This window comes from Triticum aestivum, chromosome 5D, assembly GCF_018294505.1.
Source record: "Triticum aestivum cultivar Chinese Spring chromosome 5D, IWGSC CS RefSeq v2.1, whole genome shotgun sequence".
Taxonomy (NCBI): domain Eukaryota; kingdom Viridiplantae; phylum Streptophyta; class Magnoliopsida; order Poales; family Poaceae; genus Triticum; species Triticum aestivum.
This window is the reverse complement of record NC_057808.1, coordinates 450759534-450782223: the sequence shown is the minus strand read 5'-3', so window position 1 is coordinate 450782223 and position 22690 is coordinate 450759534. Positions and strand designations below refer to the sequence as shown.

The window sequence follows — 22690 nt, the reverse complement described above, 5'->3', positions numbered from 1 at the left end:
CACAACAAGCCAGGACACTCAGGTTTGTACCTAAGGGCCGCATAATTTATAGCTAGGTCTACACATGGCCATTACATCCCTAGATATCTCTCTATATATATCCCCAGGATACATCATATGTTGCAATGCATACAGCAAACACCCAGAACACCACTTCATCCAAAAAAAAAAACGCTCTGGCCGCCACTGTATGATCTACATCCTCCTATGTTCTTCTCCCATGGCATATGGATTCAAGATCTGTTATCCCGCGCGAGGTGAATGGTAATCGGATTGTGAGGTATTGGGAAAGTTGTTGCTTCGATCAGGGTGTCAGCCCATAAAGAGAAGAGAATTAAACACGGGCTTCCTGGCTAAAGGCTGGTGCAACCAGCCTGATGGCGCAGAAGATGATGCTTCATTATACAATATTCATAGCCTATGGATGCAATGAAACTAAGTTTAACTTCCGGTACTACCATTATCCTTCACATGTTCAAATAGGTAGTTTACAAAGCAGCGGGGAATTCTGCAACATCCTTGAGGCAGTGGGCACGTTGACACCAATGCGTTGGCACTAGTAAGCCACAGTTTAATTAGACATGAACTTATGATACAAAACAAGAATTATTCAATTGTAATCATACCCATCTCACTAATTCAGTTCGGAAAATAAACATCAATTATGCAGCAAGCAGTATCATCTGAGCTAAATTCCATTCTCTCAACATGAAAATAAAGCAATCAAACGCTAAGACAGTTGGAGACAATGCCTTCACACGTGGGCTACTATTACAGCAGTAACAGAACAGAGACTTGGAATGAACGCTCCGAAGTCCGTAATGGAACAAAGTCAGCGGCAAATCAAAAGGTTCTACACATCAAGGGCAAAGTTTAATCAGCTCTGCTACTACATGCCAAGCGCATCAAACATCTCAACTCCTAATGCACGCAAAATAAAACTGCGACTATCAGTCAGTTTGTAAAACATCAAACAAAGTTAGCGCCATCCTCACTCACTATAATAAAGCTCTAAAAAGCATCATTATCTATGTATCGTTGAAGCCCCGGGTCAACTATTTCAGCAGTTCCCTGACTCTGCACGGGGTGCAGTGCATCAACATCACCCCCACTGTCATGGCGGTGGCACTTGAGCAGACGACATAGTAGAGAAGAGTAAAACAGCCGGTCAAGGTCACTTGCCAACAAAGCAGGTTCTATTAGAAATTCCTAGGCTCAAACAACGGGAAGGAGCCTGTCCGAGCCTTCTCGCCACGGATGTCCCGCTGGTGGGAGTTGGGATCTCTGCTTCCCTCAGGGCGCACTCTTGTGCCAGCCTCATTCCTTTCTGCATTTATGCCGGTGGTGCTCAGGATTGGCCCACCAAAGAATATTGATTGGCCTGTGTACGTCAATCTCTCAGACGGCTGGCCCGAAGGAATCGCTGATGATGTCGTGTTCGCAGGTGCAAGATTTCTCCCATGGTTGCCTGGTTCACCACTTGGATTCGCCAAGAAACTTGGGTTTCTTGCAGGCAGCTCAACACCGGGTCCTGTTCTTGTTGTTTGCATGGGCACTGACACGTACCGACCAGCCTCTTGATCCCAGACAACAGAGGCTCTGCGGTTCTCCCTGACATATGATGTGGCTGACTGGAACATTGGGTTGTTACTTATATGTGTGGCAGGAACAGGTGGCCTTGTAATCCCTAGCGCAGGCCTTTCAGGAGGTGGAGCTGGATGAGGTGCTGCACGAAATTGAGCATGAGGGGCAAGCTTGTGGATGTGGACCGGGCTGCTTAAACTGCTTGCGGTCTGTGTGCCAGTCTCATAGTCATCCTGGCTTGCAAGACTCTGTGGATATGAGTTCTGTAGAGGAGACAGCCTCATCTCACTCCTCGATTCCTTTGTAGCACTGTAATCAACACTCATACTACTCCTGACGCTGGCATTGCCACTGGAGCTAATATCAGCTTCATGGCCATGACGGGCATCTATTGGTCGGAGAACAGAGGATGATGCCCGAGCTTTTGCCGCAGCTTTCATCACCTCGTTTCTGTCCAGCTTTGCAAGGCTCCGGGCACTGATCTTGACTGGCTTCTTGGCTTTGTTTGCTCTTTCAGCGTATCCAGCAGCATCAGGATCAACGGTTGAAGGAACCATCCCAGGGTCCAAATGTGGAATCACTTCATCCTGGTTGAAAGTTTCAGCACAACTAAATTCAGTAGTCTTACAATTGTCTCCAACAATATAAATATTTTTTTTCCAGCTGAGAGTCATATGATTAAACTTTCAAAAATCTTGCAATTTACACAGGCAGCTTACCTGATCAATAAATATTCTTGGAGGTGTACACCAAGCACCCTTGTGGTGAAGGCCAAGAGAACTTCCAACACTGAATCCGGTTGTTGCTGAATTTGAGGGGGAATAGATGATATTTGCTCCTTCCTCGTCTTCTGGAATCCCCTCGCTCATAGCTCTCATTGCGACCACATAATCATAGGTTGAGATCCCCTGATAAAGAAATAGAGAAAGAACCCAGCTGAGGAAGCAAGATAAACTTTGCATATGTATTACATTTCAAGTATGAGGTGTGAGGCAAACCTTTCTGATCAATATCATGTGGAAGAAGAAAAGTTCTCCTAAAGGTACGCAGGCCACTAATGACAGAAGTGTGAATATACCCTGGACATGATAATATCACAATTGAGTTAATTATCAGCTAACAAGACTTGTTCTGAAAAGTAAGAACCAGTAAGTAATGCTTAGTATACATTAGATCCAATATGCAAGCACTATAGGTAAGCAGTAAGCCAATGATAGGCACAAGAGCTAAGAAGTTAATTCATGGATCCTAAAAAGTAATAATTGCACTTCCAGAAGGTAAAAATAATGTGCTACAAAGCACATTAAATATCGATGTGTTGTGACAAGAGGCTGTGCAACCATAATACTCTAAATCGTATAAATGAAACAATAACATAGGTAACAGCGTCAGAACTTTGCCAACATAGCATGTAGTGCAGCAAATAGAAGGCAAACAGTCTTGGGATTCCTCAACAGCTAATGGTGGAAGGTGCTGCTTCAGATATTATTATATAATAGCAAAGAAAAGATTCCTATATTTATATAGTAAAAGGTACGGCAATTCAATACGGTACTTACTACAATCACAGCAAATGGAGCGCGAGTCAAGCCATTCCCAAGCTTTTCTTGGAGAATTCTTGGTGAATTCTTATCGACAAAGCAGAGAACAAGAACAGCAATGCCCACTCCAAATTCAATTGCAAGCTGTCACAGGAAACTGTAAATATTTAGTACCATAAAGGGGAGGGAATAACTATACACAAACCTCTAGAACCAAGTGGGTTTAAAACTGATATGCTACTGCATTGCAGCCCTCATGCATGCTCCCAAAAAAATTATATCTATAACAGGTGAACATTGCATACCCATAGGAGACTGATTGCCATCAGAGCAATAAACGTGAAGTAGTTCTTCCGCCCAACACAATTATTCAGCCACTGCAAAAGATGCTCATATCAGCTTACGCACAATCAGGTGTCAGAAGGTCGCATGCTAACACAGTTCAAGAAACTCACCCGACAATGATGATCAAATCCATCCACGCACTTGTCACAGCTTCTGCAGTGTTTACTGAATTTGCGAACCTGCAAAATTAATTTATATAAAAAATAAACATAAGTTTCAACTAAGCCTGCTGCATGCTAAAGGGGACTTTTGGAGCATGGGGGCAATGGAGCACGTTTTTAAAACACCTCAAAACGGTGCTTAAAAGATTCAAAAAAGCTGAGTTTTTTTACATGAATACGTATGCATGTGGTCTAAGTACCTGTTAATTTTCTTCAATAATACGTCACATCATACTCGACACAAAAAAAGACAAACATTCAGCCCAAAATCAACAAAAAACAAGCCAATTATTTTGCATGTATTTGTCTTTTTTGTACATCTCACATACAAGCACGTATATCATATACTGACGAAATTTTGCAGTTATACTACGCTTCTATATGTGCATGTACACAAAATTCCGGACTTTTTTTAAGCCGTTAAAATCAAAGAAATTGAGCTTCAAAAAAAAGGCGCAATGTGCCCGTGCTCCAAAGTGACTATTCGGCTGCATGTTTTATAACCAAAAGCTAAAGAAGCATACCTCAGCATTGCATAATGTGCAAAACAGAGCCTCTTCGCCATTAGCTTGTTGCTCTGAATCATCAGGCTTCCGGCAGTCCTCCTTAACAAATAAAGCACACACGAGCCCACCAAAGAGGAAACAACTTGATCTTTTCTTCGGCAGTTGTGAGCTCACATTTACGTTTGCTTCCCCTATAGATGTACCTCTGTGATTAGAATGGCCATCTAGAGAGCTTCTGCAAGTAGATGTTGGGGAGTGTGTTCCAATAGCGCTGTTTGCTTTCTGGGGCAAGTTTATGCCTTCCAATCCATCGCTGTTAGCAGGTACATCGACAAAACCATCCTCAAACCTTGCCATGATACCATGATCAGCAGGATTAATACTTGTGCACCGGATGTAAAGGATGAAGACAGCCAACGCCTGGAAGTGATGCAAAGAGTGAAATGATGTTTCATGATACCACAAGATAGCTCTCTTCACATGATCAGAAAGACATAAAAACAATGATTCTTTTTAAGACTTACCATGGGAGTATAAATGCCTATCGCAACATACTCAAGGACTTGTGTTCCCAGAAATGGTGCAAAGAAGGCATAAAATGCAACCACCAGAAGGAAGAATACAGTAATTGCAACAATCTGTCAAAACAATATTAAGAATCAGTAAAATTTGTGAAACAAGCCTTTCAATGTACGAACTTGAAAGAACTATTGAGGCTTCTGCAACAGTTCAGAAAAGTAATGATCAATTCTCTCTATTTCCATTTCTAGTTCACATAGTTTGATAACTTGGGTGCACAAAGGCTATTGGTGCAGTATCATAAGGCTTCATATTTTTTATTTTATTTTAAAAAGACAAGTGACAATAGCAAGCACACATCTGAGCAGACATTAGCAATATATGACAGAAATGTACATGCTGATTAACAAGCTTGGGCTTAGCAGTAATATTCTGAGAAAATATTTTCTTGAAGCCTGAACAACTGGCTTTCCTTTTTAAAAACAGAACCAAAACCATGACACAATCACTTAACAACATCTATTGACTACATTAGATGGAGAAATTCCATATGTTGTGGAAGACCACCATACACAAAGATATCTGACAAGTGGCCCTTCCCCACAAAAGAAACTAGAATATGGTAGCATGAAAGTTCTTGCCACCACTTGACCAGTAAGAGTTTTCCACCACCAAGTTCGATGCGAAATTCAGACAAGAGCCAGCTTTGTGGCCTCAAGAACAAGCTTAGGACAGAAACCAAGCTACTGAGCCAACTCTCCCATAAGCCAACAGAATCGAGAAAACAGGCAAGGGCTAACTTTGTGGACTCAAGAACAAGCTTACAAGCCACTGGGCCAACTCTCACATAATAAGCCAACAGAATCTAGAAAACAGAGAGAAATATCGCGATACTGCACCACCATTCACTGACAAACCAAAAACAGAAAAATGCAGCTCCTCTAAATCGCCTACATTCACGTTGCCAAACCATCCCCTTGGAGACCCACCTAGACGCGGCCAGAAATAGCCCAAACAAACAGGTCCCAGGTCTCACTCCAGAGCATATAAGCGGATATAATTTAGCATAAAGGGTTTTACCAATTCCAGACAGTACTAACCACAACCTATTCAGACAGCACTACTACTACTTCCAGTTTAACTACGAGTAACAAGCAACCATTTCAGACAGTACTCTAGAGCCATCTCAGACAGGAGACGCATCAAGCCCGCTCCGGCCAGGCGGACGAACAACCCTAGGCAGCAGCAGGAGGAGGAACCGCACCAAATCGAGCACGGGCCGGCAGAATTCACAAAATTCCCAAGCCATTCCGTGGCCCAGCTCACACAATCCACCTGCCTCACCCACGCGGACACGCGGAAAAGCAGGAGAGGAAAGGGAGAGCCAGCCAACCACCGCCGAGCTGGCTCCCTCCTCGGCAGATCTTCGAAATCGGGAAATTTCCTCCGGCGCGAGCTCACGGGGCGGCGCGAGCACGCGGCGAGCTCCTCCTGCGGCTACCAGAGACGCGAGCCGAGCGGGGAGTGCATGCTTCCATCCCGGCTGCGCCGATCCGAGGGCCGGGAGCTAGCGTGGGAGGAAAGGGAAAGGCGGGGAAGGAAAGGGGGGAGAGGAGCCGGCGGGCGGGCGGGCGGACGGACCTGCAGGGTGTGGGCCGGGAGCTGCCAGCCGTGCTTCCGCGCCATGGCGGCACCCTCTCCTCCGGTCGCCGGATCGCCTCTCCGGCGGCGCGCGGCGGCAGGCCAGCTCCCCGCTGCTGCTGTTGGGGCGGGGCGGGGCGGAGGGGTTGGTAGTTTTTTCAGTGCAAGAATAATGGCGAGGGAAGATTTTTATTAAAACCCCTGTGGTCTCTCTCCCTGTCTGGTGGGTGGGCCATCCCTCTCTCATTCATGGCTTTTCCATGGGCTTCTCTCTCTAGCCCGGTGGTGATCTGTGATTCCCTTTTTTGGGGAATTGTTTGTTGGGGGAATGATTAGGTCAACCAATGCTGGACCATTGGGGCATTTTGTAATGCTATAATGGTTTGAGTTGCCATTTGGTGAGTTTAGGTAAGACGGCATGGCAAGTATAAACAAGTAAAAGTGTAATCTAATCTAAGTGATCTAAATGATTAATGTTCTCATCTGACTTAACAACCAATAGTCCGGATTTTTATTTTTTTTACATAGTACAGACGCAAGCACTTATACATACGCGCATCCACTCACCCCTATGAACGCCCACACGCACACCCTGCCTCTATGAGCGCCTGCGAGAGATTGAGCCGGCATATCATCTTGAGATTTACGAAATCACCGTAGGCACCTCATCGTCGACGGAAACGTCTTATTCCACCGAAAGTGCATTGCTGGAGATAGCACTTCCCAACTCCGGCGGATGCGCGGGCTGTGACCGATCGCCATAAATAATCGTTAGTATGGCGAATTGGGGGATCAGCGCACAAAATTGCAACTGTAGCGGCAGCATCGTGTGCATTGCAATAGTCAAATTTACGCAGCTCCCCTCGATCTCCGTCCGCGAGCCCGTGGATTCGCCTCCCCTCCGCCTGCCGCTCCGGCAACCGGTGAGGGGAGGAGAATCCTGGTGTCTAGACTACCAATAGTAGATAGGTAGGGCTTTAGTCCTCGCAGGGGCGGCGTTTGGACGGATGACAGCGCTCCTTCTTCGACTCAGTCTTCCGGGATTCGATCCTCCTCAAGTTCGTCCGTTGAGCCCGTTGATGATGATTATGAACATATATGTTGGATGAAATCTCGCTTAAATTTAAACTAAAAATTTAAACCAAATGAAAAAATAACCACTAAAAGAACAATTATGGAGGTTGTCGTCTGCCGATTTTGTGATTGCGCATAGGCCTAGCAACCTTCGAATCATTATGGAGTCCGCTTCATATGGCATATGGTGATCCAATTTATGGCAACTCTACTAGAATTGCTCTTATGTCAAATGCTAGCATTGTCAATAGTTTTTGTTGATTTTGTTTTCACATTGTCAAAATTATCGTTCCCACGCCCTTCATACACTCTGTGGATTCTCTGACTTGTTGCCTTTGTTCAATTTCATCTGTCGAACTGAAAACCAATGACCCATATTGGATGCTACAGGCGCTAGAAAACAACACTCTATCCGTCTCATAATCTAAGATGTTACATTATGGAGGGAGTACTTGCTACAACAAAACCAACTAGTGATTTGCTATGCACAATGCTCAGAACAGTACTTGCAACGATCTTGTCCTTCCATTCTTGATCATGTGGCAAAGTCAGAAGTGCCTTTGTCACGACAAGGTAGAGAATCTGCACGCTTCATACAATACAGTCAAGAGGGTTCCGGGGAGCCATTTTCCTTTCTTCTTTGAGGAGAAAGGTAGACCATATCTTCTGATGAAATTTTCTTACCAACACGTGCATAGTATTAGTCACATTGGACCCGTGGACCAAAAAAGGCAAAAATAAAACAACTTCATGGTTGTTTATTGGAAAATTCAAAGATTAAACTCAACAAACAATGATTTTTTATGTTGCCTTTCCCTTTTTTCTTGTCTTATATTTTTCCCTTTCTTCATATTTTATTTCCATTATAAAAAAATATTTCTGTTTTTATTTTTATTTTTATTATTTTTTTTGTAAATGCATGAATATTTTTACTTATACATTTAATTTAATTTTCATAATTATATCGTTCTCATAAATACATATTCTTTTCAAAAAACATATTTTTTATTTTGATATATATTAGTTTTTTATGAAAACATATTTTATTCATGAACATGAATAATGTTCTTTATTATGCATGAACATTTATTTTGAAACACATGCATATTTTCACTTTCAAATCATGACATTTTTTCTAATTCATACTCCCTCCGTCCGAAAAAACTTGTCCGAAGCTTGTCTCCCAAGTGGATGTATATAGCACTAACTTGATGTTAGATACATCCTTTTGAGGGACAAGCTTTTTCGGACGGAGGGAGCAGTATGCTTTTTTATCACCTATTGGAATAACCCTTAGACAACACATCAACATTTTATTTTGAAATACGCACAATTTTTGTTTAATATTTTTTTTACTAATAGACAAGCTTTTATATAAAATGTAAATTACAGATGAAAAATATACCAAATTTAATGACAAAGATAAATAAGACCCCCATTTATGTTTTTTTTTTAAGGTCAGACCCCCATTTATGTTAATCTTGAAGCACAACTGCCCTAAAGCGACACATAAGAGCTCCCTATGCTCAATCCACACATTCTAGTTTGGTTGGCCTTTCATGGCCAGATGGATGGTTCATCGTTGGGCCAAACGTTGGCATAAGCCCCCTGTTTAATCTCGTGGGCATGTCCTGCCTCCCTCAAAAAAAAAACATGCTGCCATGTGGATCCACTTAGAGAACTTCTCAAAAAAATAATTGTGTACCCACTTAGATTATTTCAAATGCAGAAAGAAAAGTTGTCATTAGGTTCCTGTTGTTGTCTTCGTGCCTGCTAAAACAACTTTGATTAGGTTTCTCTCGTATGTGGTATGCGGTGGCATGATTCATTTCGTGCCAAGTCGTTTTCGAAGGAGGTGGTTTAATTATTTGGATCACGATGCTGACAGCCATGTCCGCTAGCATCGAGATCCTATTATGAATGCCTATTGTCTTGTCTTACACGATGAACAAGCGAATGACGCACCATCGTCACTTTTTTTTAGGGGAAAGTACCATCATCATCACTTAACTAACCATCTAAGTAGCCATAGACAACTTAAAAAAAAAATTATGGTATGCCGAGGTAAACCGTCACCATGTACAATGACTAAATTGCCGAGACAACTTCTCAAGGATAACAAAACTCCCAAACTCACTAACACCGACGACATCGACATCGCACAAAAAGAATTCGGTTTTGACTTTTATGCTAAGGTTTGGGTGGATTAACAAACACTCTGACGCTGACGTTGACATTGCTGCATGATTTCGAGAGCGCTCCTGCCGGTTCCTCGAAAAGTAAATAAAAAAAAAATTGACAGCGCAATAACAATAAGCCAATCAATGCCTCCCATTTATGCTCCTCAAATAATTGGAGACAGGCCGTATAGCGACAATTTCCAAATCATCTCCACTCCTCTCTGCTCCACATCCGAAATTTCTGACAGAAAAAGAAAGACTGCGCCGCAAGAAGCAAAATTCCAACTTTTCTCCCCGGCCCTCCCCACACCTGGCGGCCCCCATCCCCGCCGGAACCGGCCGAGCTCCTCACCGGCGACGGCGGCGGCGGCGGCGGCGGCGTATCTTCGTCCTCGCTCATTGCCACGCATGGTTGACTTGGTGTCGCTGGTCCCCTGAGGCAGGTGCTCGCCGTCCCGGCCCCCCGAATCTTTCTCGTGAACAGATTTGAACATCTGGACCTTTCTGGTTGCTTTTGACTGCCTCTGAGCCTTTTGGAACCCTCTAGTCTTCGCCCCGCCTTTGCTCCCCTGTATCTACGTATGTATGCAGCTGGAGTCCTGTGCTCGGATTCAAATCTGGAGAACTAATTTGATTGAACATCTGGATTTTTGTGGTTACCTCTGACTGTTTCTGAGCCTCTTGGTCTTGGAACCACATGTTCTCGTTTAGATTCGTAATCAAAATGAGATATGTTGTCGTTGGTTGTCATGTACTCTCTGCAGCAATAGACTGAGATAGTTCTTGACTTCTTGATGCCTGCAGTTTGTGACATACTTCTGCTGCTGATTGACTGGCCTGAAGTCTGAACCTCATGGAGACCGTTTCGACGAACGAGGACACCGGCAAGGGGGCGATGTGGGAGCTGGAGAAGAGCCTTGATCAGCCCATGGACGCAGAGGCCGGGAGACTGAGGAATATGTACAGAGAAAAGGTGATTGCTATCATCATCCAAGTATTTGTCAGTTTTCTAGTATATCTGAACCTTAGCCAATAGGATACATATAACTAATGTCCTGTGTTAAGAACATGGCTTTGGCATTGAGCATCACAATTTTGTGTTTTGTAGCACATTCTTTTCAGTAGTGCATTCTCCCTGATAGTTATCCATATGCATGGATTTGAGATGTTGACTAAGATGCAGAGTTATTTGGTGTCTTTACTCTGAACTTCTGAAAAATGAACAGCCACAGTGTGCTAAGTAATTCTGTTTTTGCCCTGTTTCTCCCTCTTGTATGTGCAGACCTACCCAACAGTTTTGATGCTACAACTAGCTTTCCAAAGCCTTGGTGTGGTGTTTGGAGATTTAGGCACATCGCCTCTTTATGTTTTCTACAACATCTTTCCTGAAAAGATAGAAGACACGGAGCAAATTATCGGGGCACTCTCGCTTATTATCTACTCCCTTACTCTCATTCCCCTCGTTAAATATGTTTTTATCGTCTTGAGGGCAAGCGATAACGGCCAAGGTAAGAATTTGTGCCTCAGTTATGGAAAGATTAAACTGTTCGTACAGGTCTGCCTTATTTGTTCGAGATAATGCAGTAATACATACAGCATGTTCTATGAACATCTGAAGATTGCCTGAAAATGAAAAGCTAATGTGTATGGCCATACAGAGGAAATTCTGGTCAAGAGCTTCCTAAAGCCCATGCAACAGTACAGTTATGTAGGACTTTTGTTGGTTCATCTATAAACTTTGTACTATCCAATATAAAGAGATTCTTTTAACACTTAAAAAAAGTTATCCTGCCCATGTAAAAGTTGTTTTATATTTAAGTAATCGTATCATCGGGAAAGGCTGATACTAGACTATAAAGCTGTCACTCTAAGATGGACCCATGCCCTTCTGCTAAGTTGCCACAAGTTTTGTCTGTGCAGCTGCCTCAAGTAGGGACACAAAGTTTAGTGTGCCACAGACAATAAGCCACATCTTCTAATAGCTTTTTTGTCTTTTCAGGTGGAACTTTTGCTCTTTATTCATTGCTTTGCCGGCATGCAAAGATAAGCATTATTCCCAATCAACATAAAACCGATGAAGACCTAACAACATACAGCCGTCAGACATATGATGAGAAGTCTCTTGCTGCAAAGATCAAAAGATGGTTAGAGGGGCACCAATTCAGAAAGAATGTCATTCTTATTCTTGTCCTTTTTGGTACTTGCATGGCTGTTGGAGATGGAATTCTCACTCCGGCTATATCAGGTGAGTACATGCATGTTTTATCTTTATTTATTATCAGATTTCTCCAAACTGATATTGTTAGGAGAACCTGGAGCTTTCAGCCTGACATGCACCTAGCTTTGGCCTACTAAGAATCCTTATGTTACCAAAAATATTTGGCAAAGCATGCATGCTAGATATTTCTTTGAAGCGTATTACACAAATTGTTTTGCAATGAGATGCTACTCACGAAGCCACTGAATAAACTATTTTTCATGATATAAGATGTCATGTATCCAGTACACGACATGGTTATGATGGCCCTAGGGCTTGCTCGAAGTGACCGTGGCCCCAAAGAGCTGCGAAGGCAGCTGCAGTCAAGGGCGGAAAGGAGAAAGATTTAGGAAATATTGGTTTATTCTCTGCTTATTTCAACCAGAGGATATGGCAGCCCTTATGTAAGAGGGCTTGCCCCTAACTGAAGAAACTAATCTTATCTTTCATAACTTACTTGATCCCAGTCTCTTAAGTCCTTAACTACCATACAGATAACTATCCTTGTACATAGCTGCCTGTAGAGTGCTCCTCCACGGGCTGTACGCCCATGACAAAGATGAAAAGCGGCCATGGATCTGCATATTCTGTTTCGTTCTAATAAATTAAACTGTACCTTTCCAGTCTTACATGGAGCATCTGAGATTACCAACTACTCCTTCTGTACTGATTTCAGTCCACAGCATACGAGCGTGGCTGTACTGATTTCAGTCAATTTTAGCTGCTCTACATATCTTCTTTGTGATGCTTGTAATTCCATAATTCTACTGTTAAGTTCTACCCAATAACCCAAGTGAATTGATAATAACGGTGCTTTACAATTTGCAGTTCTTTCTGCAACTGGTGGAATAAAGGTCGAAGAACCCAGAATGGGAAATGGTACAGTTTTCTGCTTTTATTAGCTTTACCATGTGCATCTCAGAGGAGGATGCCAAAATTTGCAATTAGAGTTAATTTAACCAGAACTGTTGATTCTAACCTTAAATAATTCACCATATTGTTTTGGATGTGGAATGATAAGCTTAACATGCTAACGTGATTTGAAGCATTGCCTTTTGTCGTGGGATTGTTTTTTTCTGATGAGAACCTTGTCGTGGGAACTTTGTAGTGGTAGTGTGCATGGGAACAATTAATGTTGTTACACAAATAATACTGAGAGTTAGACTTATGATTAACTGAGTCATTTTATTATTTTCCCATGACAGATGTGGTTGTAATAGTCTCCGTGGTGATACTGATTGGACTGTTCAGTATGCAGCACTATGGCACAGACAAAGTCAGCTGGCTTTTTGCACCAATAGTATTTGTTTGGTTCATACTTATTGGAGTCCTGGGGGCTGTAAACATTTATACATATGATAGGTCGGTTCTCAAGGCGTTCAATCCTATTTATGTATATCATTATTTTAAGCGAGGGAAGACTAGCTGGGCTTCCCTGGGAGGAATTATGCTCAGCATAACAGGTCTGGAATTCTTACCTTATTTCATATGGTGGCTTGTCAAAAACTTGGCAATAACCTGACCTGACTGTTTGGCTCATGGTTCAGGGACAGAAGCACTGTTTGCTGACCTTTCATATTTTCCCGTACAAGCTATTCAGGTACCATATGTTGGCTGTGATTGTTCTTCGCTATGCATATTTTAATCTGCATTTTAAGAGGAATGCACTCAGTTTTATTTTGTTAGAGGTAGTGGATCTACCAATATAACTTTCACATGAGTACTTTAATCAGTCAGTTTGCTTGCTAACATCCTTTTATCATTTCGAAACGCAGATTGCTTTCACTACGGTTGTGTTCCCATGTCTTCTTTTGCAATATACTGGTCAAGCTGCCTATATAGCCACACACAAAGACAAAGTCTCCCACTCCTTCTATTTTTCTCTTCCAGGTAAAATTCAGACGTAGGGAATTCCCCGGTTAGGTGATTACCGTATTGATGCGAATACATAGTGACATGATTATTTGGCACAGAGCGTATACTTTGGCCAGCATTTGTCGTTGCAACAGCTGCTGCAATAGTTTCTAGCCAGGCAACGATCTCTGCGACGTACTCAATTATCAAGCAAGCGCTTGCGGTGGGATGCTTCCCCAGGGTGAAGATCATCCATACATCGAAGAAGTATCTTGGCCAGATATACAGCCCTGATATTAATTGGATCCTCATGGTTCTCTGTATTGCTGTCACCGCTGGATTCAAGAATCAGTCCCAGATTGCAAATGCTTATGGTAAAAACTAGAATTAGTTCTCGCACCTCTCTAAAATCTCCGCGGTTGCCGTTTGTGTTTCTGCTCTGTTGCTGACATGAGTGTTGCATGCTGCATAAACAGGTACAGCTGTGATAATGGTCATGCTTGTGACAACATTTCTCATGATCCCCATAATGCTGCTGGTATGGCGCAGCCATTGGGCCTTGGTCGTGCTCTTCACGGTGTTGTCGCTGGCTGTTGAGATCCCGTACTTGACCGCCGTCATGAAGAAGATTGATCAGGGCGGCTGGGTTCCTCTCGTGTTCGCTGCGGCCATCCTCCTCATCATGTACGTATGGCACTATGGCACGCTCAAACGCTACGAGTTTGAGATGCACAGCAAGGTGTCCATGGCGTGGATCCTGGGCCTTGGCCCGAGCCTCGGCCTGGTCCGGGTGCCCGGGATAGGCCTGGTGTACACAGAGCTGGCGAGCGGCGTCCCTCACATCTTCTCGCACTTCATCACCAACCTCCCGGCGATCCACTCCACCCTGGTGTTCGTCTGCGTCAAGTACCTCCCGGTGTACACCGTGCCGCTGGACGAGAGGTTCCTCGTGAAGCGGATTGGCCCCAAGAACTTCCACATGTTCCGCTGCGTGGCACGGTACGGCTACAAGGACATCCACAAGAAGGACGACGACTTCGAGAAGATGCTATTCAGCAGCCTGCTGCTCTTCATCCGGCTGGAGAGCATGATGGAGGAGTACTCGGACTCCGATGAGTACAGTGCCCTGGACCAGCAGGAGCTGATCGACGAGGCGCGCAGTGACGCCAGGTCCGCCGCCGACCTCAGCTACGCCTCCCGCGACTCCATCGTGCCGGTGCGCTCCCCGAACCGCCCAGGGGCCATGTCGTCGGCACAGACTACGACAGCGACCCTGGGGTTTGAGACCGTGGGCGACGAGGTCGCGTTCCTGAACTCGTGCAAGGACGCGGGGGTCGTGCACATCCTCGGGAACACTGTCATCAGGGCTCGCAGGGACTCGGGGCCGCTGAAGAAGCTTGCCATCGACTACCTCTACGCCTTCCTGAGGAAGATCTGCAGGGAGAACAGTGCCATCTTCAATGTTCCCCATGAGAGCCTGCTGAATGTTGGGCAGGTGTTCTATGTGTAGCTAAACTGGATGTAAATCACCGTGTTTGTGTGTAGATTATTTTACAAGAGAACTCTACAGAAATGATGATTAATTGATTTTACATATCTGGAATATGTAGATTTTGGTACTAATAAAATGACACATGTAAATTTAGTAATAAAATGGCAAATTTCAGTGTAGTGCAAATTTAGATAGGAATCTGAATCAAATTATGCAATTAAGATGCGAATACATGTCATATTACAACCAACTTGTTACCATCATGTTGCACCAAGGTTTAGGTTTACATTATGATGAAACTTCTTTTGAAATTTCAGGTTATTTTGAAAACTGGCAATTTTTCTAATAATTTACTCGCTCACCTCTAGCGCTAGGACAAATCCAGCCTTCCATTTTTGGCACGGACAGCGGTGAGACTGATCCAGCCTTCCGGTTTTGGCATAGACGCGGTAACAACTCAAATCTGCAGAAGCAATGGCGGAGACAACCCCAATCTCCAGTGGCTGGAAGTGCTTCTCCCCTTTGTCTCGTAGTCCGTCTCGTCTTCCTCGGCGTCCTCGTCTCCAGCATGGGTGGGTCCTCGTCTCCAAAGGGGGTCAGTACCATACAACCCCCCTCCTCTATTAGGTCGTTAGGTAGGGTGCATGGTCAATTTCGCCGGTACTTACCGCAACATCAATTTCGCCATTAGGTCAGTAAGGATGAACGATTGAAGTTGGTTGTTCAAGTAGCAACACTCAAAGTTGTGATTCAGACTTGGGTCATATTGGTCCACAAGAGAGAGGTTCTTCAGAGTGATAAGCCTGTCATCCGTTATGGTCCAACTTTAACCCGAAATAGGGAGAGGATGGCAAATCTGAACTACATATGCACAAACAACAATGTAGAGGATGCGAACATGCTTTGAATGCGAAATTCACCTTTTGGCAAGCTTGTGGAGACGTCTAGGACCAAGGGGCTGCTAAGATAGCATACACACCTATGTGGAATAGCAAGTTTGATGTTCCTTCATGTTGTTGGTCATAATCAGAGATTCAGGGTTATTCGCAATACATTCAAGAGATCTAATGAGACAATTTCCAGGTATTTCAAGTAAGTCTTGTATGCTACTGCGGAGCTCAGAGAAGAGGTGATCAAGACACTAATTGGGCAAACTCCTACCAAGATTTGCATGAGCCCTATGTGATATCCATATTTCAAGGTGAGCACTACTTGTAGTTCATGCCGTGACCATGTTCTAACAAAGTCGTAACAATAGGTTTTCAAGCCATCATAGGCGTAATAGATGGTACCCATGTGGCTGCTAGAGTGCCGAGGTCACAAGCTACTGTTGATGTTGAGATTGTGACGATCTTGTGGCGGAGGAGAAAGATGTGATAGCTGTTGACGTTGATGGCTATGACCATGATGTAGAAGCACATGACAATGAAGCTTGAAAGAGCAAAATATTGAAGTGGGCTGTGGCAATATGGACAAACAAAGATAACACAAAGATCTGAAGAAAAAGAAGCAGCAACAGATGAAGAATATGAAGATGGACTTCCCGATGAACTTTTCCCTATTGAGTCATGTGTAGTGTTAATTTGTACTGCAATTTATTAGTAGTTAAGATAACTGTCATTTATTTACCGGTTAGGACGAAAACGGGGTTCATTTCGTACTGCATATGTCATGTAATGTGTGGTAAGATCACCACCAGCGAGATGAGATGATCACAACATAGGTAATGTATAACCAAATGCCATGTTTTACATGTTGACAGAACTGCTGCCAACCAAACGCCAAGCATCAAACTGCCCAATGGTGGAATGCATGCTACCAAACTATTTACATACCATTTTTTTAATCGGTATTCACTCAGCCAGGCCCAATGGTGGAATGCATGCTACCAAACTATGTACCTACCAGACGCATCTTAAATGAGTAGTTGCAAATGTTTCAGAAAAGGTCAACCTGTCAGAAAACAAGCGGGTGTGCAAGATAATCGAGCGACACTGGGGAGCATGTGGCTTTGTTTTCTTGCCGGTCTTCGGATCCGGTGGCCGCCGCACGACACTCTCTTGGGTGGCGTTGGTGTCGATTATTGCGGCTTGTGTTTGGTGTCTTTCAGACGCCTCGGTATCGTCGCTTTGTGGCGGCCCGGTTCATCGGCTCGAAAAGCATCCTTTTGTATGCAAAGGTGCTCCTCTAGATCTTTGTACGATGGCAGTTCCTCTCTTTCTTCAGCGTTGCCTCGGCTGCGGCAGAGGACAATGGTGGATGACATTTCGGCATGGCACAAGATTCTACTGTAGTAAAATTCCAGTTTTACTACTCGCGGAGTCTTTAGTGCGATATTGCAAGACATCTATGTCTGTCTCTTGTGGTGATCACATATGTACTCTTTGTAATCTGTTTGTCTAAGGAAATATATGTGGTTAATAAAAAAAAGCCCCGATGCAAAAAAAAACTTAAATTACACTTACTCGTAAGCTTTTGTGTCTGAAAAATCCGGGAAAAAATAGGGATGCCATCGGGTTGCCGTGAAACCATGTATTACTCCCTCTGTTCCAAATTACTTGTCGTGGTTTTAGTTCAAAACGGAGGAAGTAGAAATCAGGGGGAGAGCGGTCCACCCTTAGAATTCCGCTCTCCCAGAATTTGAATTCGGTGTCGGTTCCAACACGACGGTACGAGTCAAAGTCAAAAATCAACGAGCGAACCGCCTCCGGAACCGACCTGGGCCGTGTCTGACTCCGGGGCCCGCACGTCAGCCACCCCCGCCCCCTATATACTCCGCCCCGCCCAACCAACCAATCGACCAGAGCCCCTCACGCGCGAACCGACCCGAAGCCGCCGCCGCCGCCAGCACCGACCGAAACCGACGCGCCGCACCCCGCCCCGCCTCATGGCCGAGCACGACGCGCCCCTGGAGTCCGGCGCCGCGAGGTCCCCGCCGGCCAACAAGCGCGGCGGCGAGGCCCGCTCCCCCCAGGTGAGAAGCGCTCGACCGACCGGCGCGGTATCTTTATCTGCCTGTTTATTTTTCGCGCATAGGGTTTGGCGGATTCGCCGGAGAACAGGGGGTTTGGGTAGGGTCGGCTCGAACCAGTTCGGTTTCTAGATTGCCGCGCGCGTCATGTTCGGTTGCGGATTCTAGTTTCGCCCCCCAAATTAGTGCCGGACCGTGTTTTCAGTTCTGGTCTGCGCCCTTGAAAACTGAATTCGGGCCTGTTTTGTAAGCAGTTTCGATGCTCTAGATGCATTGGGTTGTGATATGGGATTCCAAGTTCAGGAGCATATAGTTTTTGTTTATTTTGTCATGTGTGATGTGAGTAGCAGGCTTGGTAGTTATCATTCGTAAGTATGTTTATCATACTAGCAGGCCCTGATTTTTATTTATTTAAATATATCTGACGGAGGAATTCATCTTCTTTTCCAGCAGGATGCGCAGCCTCACCAGGAGAGGCCCTCGAGTTCCAGAGACCGAGTCAGGGAGCGCGATGAGGACAAGGACAGGGAGCGCCACAGGCGCCGCGGGGAAGACCGAGAGAGGTACCGGGACAGGGAGAGTGTCCGTGAACGCGGTGAAGGGAGCAGGGATCGTGAGCGCCACCATCGCGACCACCGTGAAGAGAGCAGGGATCGTGAGCGCCACCATCGCGACCGCCGTGAAGAGAGCAGGGATCGTGAGCGCCACCATCGCGACCACCGTGAAGGGAGCAGGGATCGTGAGCGCCACCATCGCGACCACCGTGAAGGGAGCAGGGATCGTGAACGCCACCATCGCGACCACCGTGAAGGGAGCAGGGATCGTGAACGCCACCATCGCGACCACCGTGAAAGGAGTGAGAGAAGGGAGCACCGTGACTGTTCCGATGACCGTGACAGCCGCCGGAGCTGTGATCGTGACGCTGAAAGGTACCTGGTTCTTGATTTCCGTGATGTGTCTTATGCATTTTGTTGCATTAATTGATTCCAGCATTGTGTGCTTTTAGTTGACTGCTGGTTAAATATGTTGAAATCTATTCATCCTTGTGCTTAGTAGGGAGACGTTTTTATTTTCTGAAAAGTTGGCAAGGTGTATCATTTGGTTTAGGGTAGATGTTTTTTGAGTTTTCTAATTTTATCTACAGAAATTATTCACTGTACTATATGGTTCTACACCATTAACATAGTTATTAAACTGTACATGGGACAGCCCCACATGTCATTTCATGAATTACAGGACTGGTAAATGTAGGCAATTTTGCTGCTGTATAACCATCTGGTAGCTGCGATGTTTTCTAGTTGGTTGGTGCTGTATGCAGTGGCGATCTTTACTTAGCAAAGCAAAACAGTAATTATAATAGTGATAAGAGTCGTGAACTAATTATAATATCTGCTTAACTTTTTTCTTGACGCAAATGAATTAGGTTTCCCTTGAAGTGTTGATGTGCAAACAATTCTGTATTTCTAAGCACATTTTGCAAACCAGAAAATATCCTATGCAGATTACTCTCTTAAAAAAATCTGATCTATGTTGTGATAATGCAGAAGGGACCGTGATAGAGATGGCCACAGAAGGCATCGCTCCCGCTCCCGCTCCCGTTCGGAGAGTCAGAGGTATGTGCTGGATGCCATCGAAAACTTATTATTTGTATTTTGGCAGTTTGTACTGTTAATAATACGTATTAAGTTTGCTTGTTTCCTCTGAGTAAGACAATTGACATGTGTTTGGTATGGGTTAGTTTTTTTTTTTTGGTATTGTTGGTAAGTTGACATAATGTACCATGGATGATATCCGCAAATTTGAACTACCTTGACTTGGTTTTTTGCTGTACCATGGATGATATTCGCCAATACCCCATTTAGTTGACGCAGGTGTCTAGTCTTGCCTGATTTTTCTTTATTATATGTATATATATTATTGGGCGCCTTTAGTTTTCGTACAGCAATCTTCATTTGCTGGATCGCTTACTAATGTCTTCCTGTATTGAAACAGCAAACGCATGAGTGGATTTGACCAGGCACCATCAGAAGCCATTCCTATACTCGCTCCCACTGCAACCCCAGGTATGTGGTGACAGAAAATGTTGTATGATGCCTTACAATAAATAATCACTGATGTTTGAATGTCTCTATTCTAATAATTCATGTTATTAACAATTCTCTGTTGATGCATTGCAGTTCAGATACCTGAACTTCCTGCTGCTAATCCTGGGATGTTTCCGAACATGCTCCCAAACTTGGTCAATGTACCTGCCCTAGGACAGGTGACTACTGTGCTCCTTTTAAGATTCATTGTAGCTAGTACTCAAATCATGGATAACTGCCTCTGATCTATTACTAATTCTTTCTTCTCTTTGCATCGATCCACTTGCTATGCAGCCACTAGCCATGACACAACAGGTATGTTTGAGTTTTTTTTTCTGTGTGCTTGAGATTTATCTTGTTCTGTGATGCATAATCATGTCTGACCACTCTTTTCTTAGGCTACTCGGCATGCTCGGCGTGTTTATGTCGGTGGACTTCCTCCAATCGCCAATGAACAGGTAATTGCCTTGAGTAGCTTGTTAGTTATTTCTTGGCATCTCTTTCTCTGTTCGCAGTCCGTGCTAAGTATTTTGTTCTTCTTTCTGCAGACGGTTGCTGTATTCTTCAATCAAGTTATGGCTGCTATCGGAGGAAACACATTTGCTCTAGGTCATGCAGTTGTTAATGTATACATAAACCACGACAAGAAATTTGCTTTTGTTGAGATGAGGTCTGTGGAGGAAGCAAGCAATGCAATGGCCTTGGATGGTATAATGTTTGAGGGAGCACCAGTGAAAGTTAGGAGGCCGACAGACTACAATCCTTCCCAGGCAGCTACATTGGGTCCGAGCCAGCCGAACCCCAACCTCAATCTTGCTGCTGTTGGCTTGACACCTGGGGCAGCTGGAGGTTTAGAAGGCCCTGACCGCATTTTTGTGGGTGGTCTACCCTATTACTTCACAGAGGCTCAAGTGCGGGAGTTGCTTGAAACTTTTGGACCTCTTCGTGGATTTGACATTGTGAAGGATAAGGAAACTGGCAACTCGAAGGGATATGCCTTCTGTTTGTACAAGGATGTGACTGTCACCGACATTGCCTGTGCTGCTCTGAACGGTATCCAGTTGGGTGACAGGACTCTCACAGTCAGGCGAGCAAACCAAGGAGCAGAACCTAGGCCAGAGCAAGAAAACATCCTCCTGCAGGCACAGCAAGAGGCGCAAATGAAGGTACGACTTTATTATAGTTCTTAGAAGACGTGATCTTATAAAATGAACAATTAGTTTATGAATATAGCCTTCCACTTTCTGACTCTGTTTGCTTTCTGAGCAGAGACTCGTGTACGAAGTGGGCGGAGCCCTAGCGACAAAGGTGGTATGCCTGACCCAGGTGGTTTCAGCAGATGGCCTTAGAGACGACGAGGAATACAATGACATACTGGAAGACATGACGCTAGAAGGACACAAATATGGTAAACCATCATGCGGCCCTTACTCCAAGCTCTAACATGATCTGTTTTATCAATGTGTTTGCCTCTTTGCTCAGCTACTGAATCGGTTTTCTTCTGTGTGTTTCTTTTTGTGTGTCTGTTTTGTAGTGCCACATAGTACCATTGCCGAGTCTTTTATAATCCGACCTCATGCGAAACTTGCAATCGGGCCTAAACTTACAGAAGACGCTAATCTTTTTCACTTGGATTTGACTAACCATATGTTCTTTTCTCTTCCTTTTTGTCACGTGTGTATATGTTCTTACTGATTAACGTGGACAGGTAACCTGGTGCAAGCCGTGATCCCACGACCCCATCCCAGCGGTGATCCTGTCGCTGGAGTTGGCAAGGTGAGTCCTTACTTCTGTGCTATTCAGCATCTTTCACCGATTTTGCTCACCAAAATTTATCCATTCTGATTCTGGGTCTGCATTGCAGGTGTTTTTGGAGTATGCCGATGTGGAGAGCTCGGCCAAGGCAAGGATCGGGATGCATGGGAGGAAGTTCGACGGGAAGGAGACGGTCGCCGTGTTCTACCCCGAGAACAAGTTCGTTGAAGGAGACTACGACTATTAGACGATATATCTATATTCAGCAACGTAGTTGCTTATGTAGTTTAAGCTTGTGATATTCAGATTTCGGATACAATGTAGCAACATATCTTCCTGAGATTTTCTTATTATAGTAGTAGTTCGTACAAAATTTCATGGTGGTGGTATGATTGTTTCATCGCATAACCGACATCCTGCATCGAGGTCTGATTTTCATTTTTCTGTTCCACTGTGTTGGAAATTTCATGAATAGACCTTGTTAGATTAAAGGCTTGGCACATATACGATAAATAAATAAATAGAATAGTATCATTTGACAGCTTGGCCATATACACTAAATAAATAAATATTAATTGACAGTCGTAAAGTATGTGTTGGTTTCTTCAGTAATTTTCGACTGGTGGGTAATTTTATTATTTCATCAAGTTTGAATTGCTTACAATGTGTGCCACGTGGTAAATTTTATAACAATTTATGAAAGTCAAAGGAGAAGTTTGTTTGCTC

General features: G+C 44.2%; 3 protein-coding genes across 7 annotated transcripts; 2 read left to right on the top strand and 1 right to left on the bottom strand.

Moving 5' to 3' along the window:
* Positions 1–684: 684 nt before the first annotated feature.
* LOC123122654 (probable protein S-acyltransferase 19) lies at positions 685–6484 on the bottom strand. The gene is made up of 9 exons (XM_044542949.1): positions 6298–6484; positions 4662–4775; positions 4156–4557; positions 3581–3649; positions 3431–3502; positions 3144–3269; positions 2583–2663; positions 2304–2492; positions 685–2171 (listed from the first exon to the last, which is right to left on the bottom strand). Exons 1-9 carry the CDS (start codon positions 6340–6342, stop codon positions 1200–1202), a joined length of 2070 nt encoding a protein of 689 aa, XP_044398884.1. The 5' UTR covers positions 6343–6484; the 3' UTR covers positions 685–1199.
* Positions 6485–9742: 3258 nt separating this feature from the next.
* On the top strand, positions 9743–15258 carry LOC123122653 (potassium transporter 18). 2 transcript variants are annotated; one of them, XM_044542948.1, is made up of 10 exons: positions 9743–9990; positions 10356–10524; positions 10834–11059; positions 11551–11796; positions 12637–12687; positions 13014–13271; positions 13356–13408; positions 13584–13698; positions 13782–14036; positions 14139–15258. In XM_044542948.1, exons 2-10 carry the CDS (start codon positions 10405–10407, stop codon positions 15170–15172), a joined length of 2358 nt encoding a protein of 785 aa, XP_044398883.1. In that variant the 5' UTR covers positions 9743–9990; positions 10356–10404; the 3' UTR covers positions 15173–15258. The 2 variants fall into 2 exon arrangements, with proteins under 2 accessions (XP_044398883.1, XP_044398882.1); XM_044542947.1 differs by having other exon boundaries at positions 9750–9994.
* A 2705-nt stretch (positions 15259–17963) lies between these two features.
* On the top strand, positions 17964–22337 carry LOC123122652 (splicing factor U2af large subunit A-like). 4 transcript variants are annotated; one of them, XR_006460333.1, is made up of 11 exons: positions 17964–18128; positions 18576–19054; positions 19670–19738; positions 20118–20188; positions 20303–20388; positions 20504–20524; positions 20608–20667; positions 20758–21375; positions 21479–21617; positions 21744–21985; positions 22074–22337. XR_006460333.1 is itself a non-coding variant. In XM_044542944.1 (11 exons), exons 1-11 carry the CDS (start codon positions 18042–18044, stop codon positions 22209–22211), a joined length of 1833 nt encoding a protein of 610 aa, XP_044398879.1. In that variant the 5' UTR covers positions 17964–18041; the 3' UTR covers positions 22212–22337. The 4 variants fall into 4 exon arrangements, 3 of the variants coding, with proteins under 3 accessions (XP_044398879.1, XP_044398878.1, XP_044398881.1); XM_044542944.1 differs by having other exon boundaries at positions 18579–19054; positions 21918–21985; XM_044542943.1 differs by having other exon boundaries at positions 21918–21985.
* Positions 22338–22690: the final 353 nt, after the last annotated feature.

Excerpts from the sequence above, each read along its gene's own strand:
- LOC123122653 (XM_044542948.1), top strand. The coding sequence starts at position 10,405 with ATGGAGACCGTTTCGACGAACGAGGACACCGGCAAGGGGGCGATGTGG. Across the intron at positions 12,688-13,013 it reads AGAACCCAGAATGGGAAATG|ATGTGGTTGTAATAGTCTCC; the intron begins GTACAGTTTTCT and ends TTCCCATGACAG. Across the intron at positions 13,409-13,583 it reads TTCCCGTACAAGCTATTCAG|ATTGCTTTCACTACGGTTGT; the intron begins GTACCATATGTT and ends TTCGAAACGCAG.
- LOC123122654 (XM_044542949.1), bottom strand. The coding sequence starts at position 6,342 with ATGGCGCGGAAGCACGGCTGGCAGCTCCCGGCCCACACCCTGCAG. Across the intron at positions 3,503-3,580 it reads GATTTGATCATCATTGTCGG|TGGCTGAATAATTGTGTTGG; the intron begins GTGAGTTTCTTG and ends CATCTTTTGCAG. Across the intron at positions 3,270-3,430 it reads TGGCAATCAGTCTCCTATGG|CTTGCAATTGAATTTGGAGT; the intron begins GTATGCAATGTT and ends TTCCTGTGACAG.
- LOC123122652 (XM_044542943.1), top strand. The coding sequence starts at position 18,042 with ATGGCCGAGCACGACGCGCCCCTGGAGTCCGGCGCCGCGAGGTCCCCG. Across the intron at positions 18,129-18,575 it reads GCGAGGCCCGCTCCCCCCAG|CAGGATGCGCAGCCTCACCA; the intron begins GTGAGAAGCGCT and ends CTTCTTTTCCAG. Across the intron at positions 20,668-20,757 it reads CTCCAATCGCCAATGAACAG|ACGGTTGCTGTATTCTTCAA; the intron begins GTAATTGCCTTG and ends TTCTTTCTGCAG.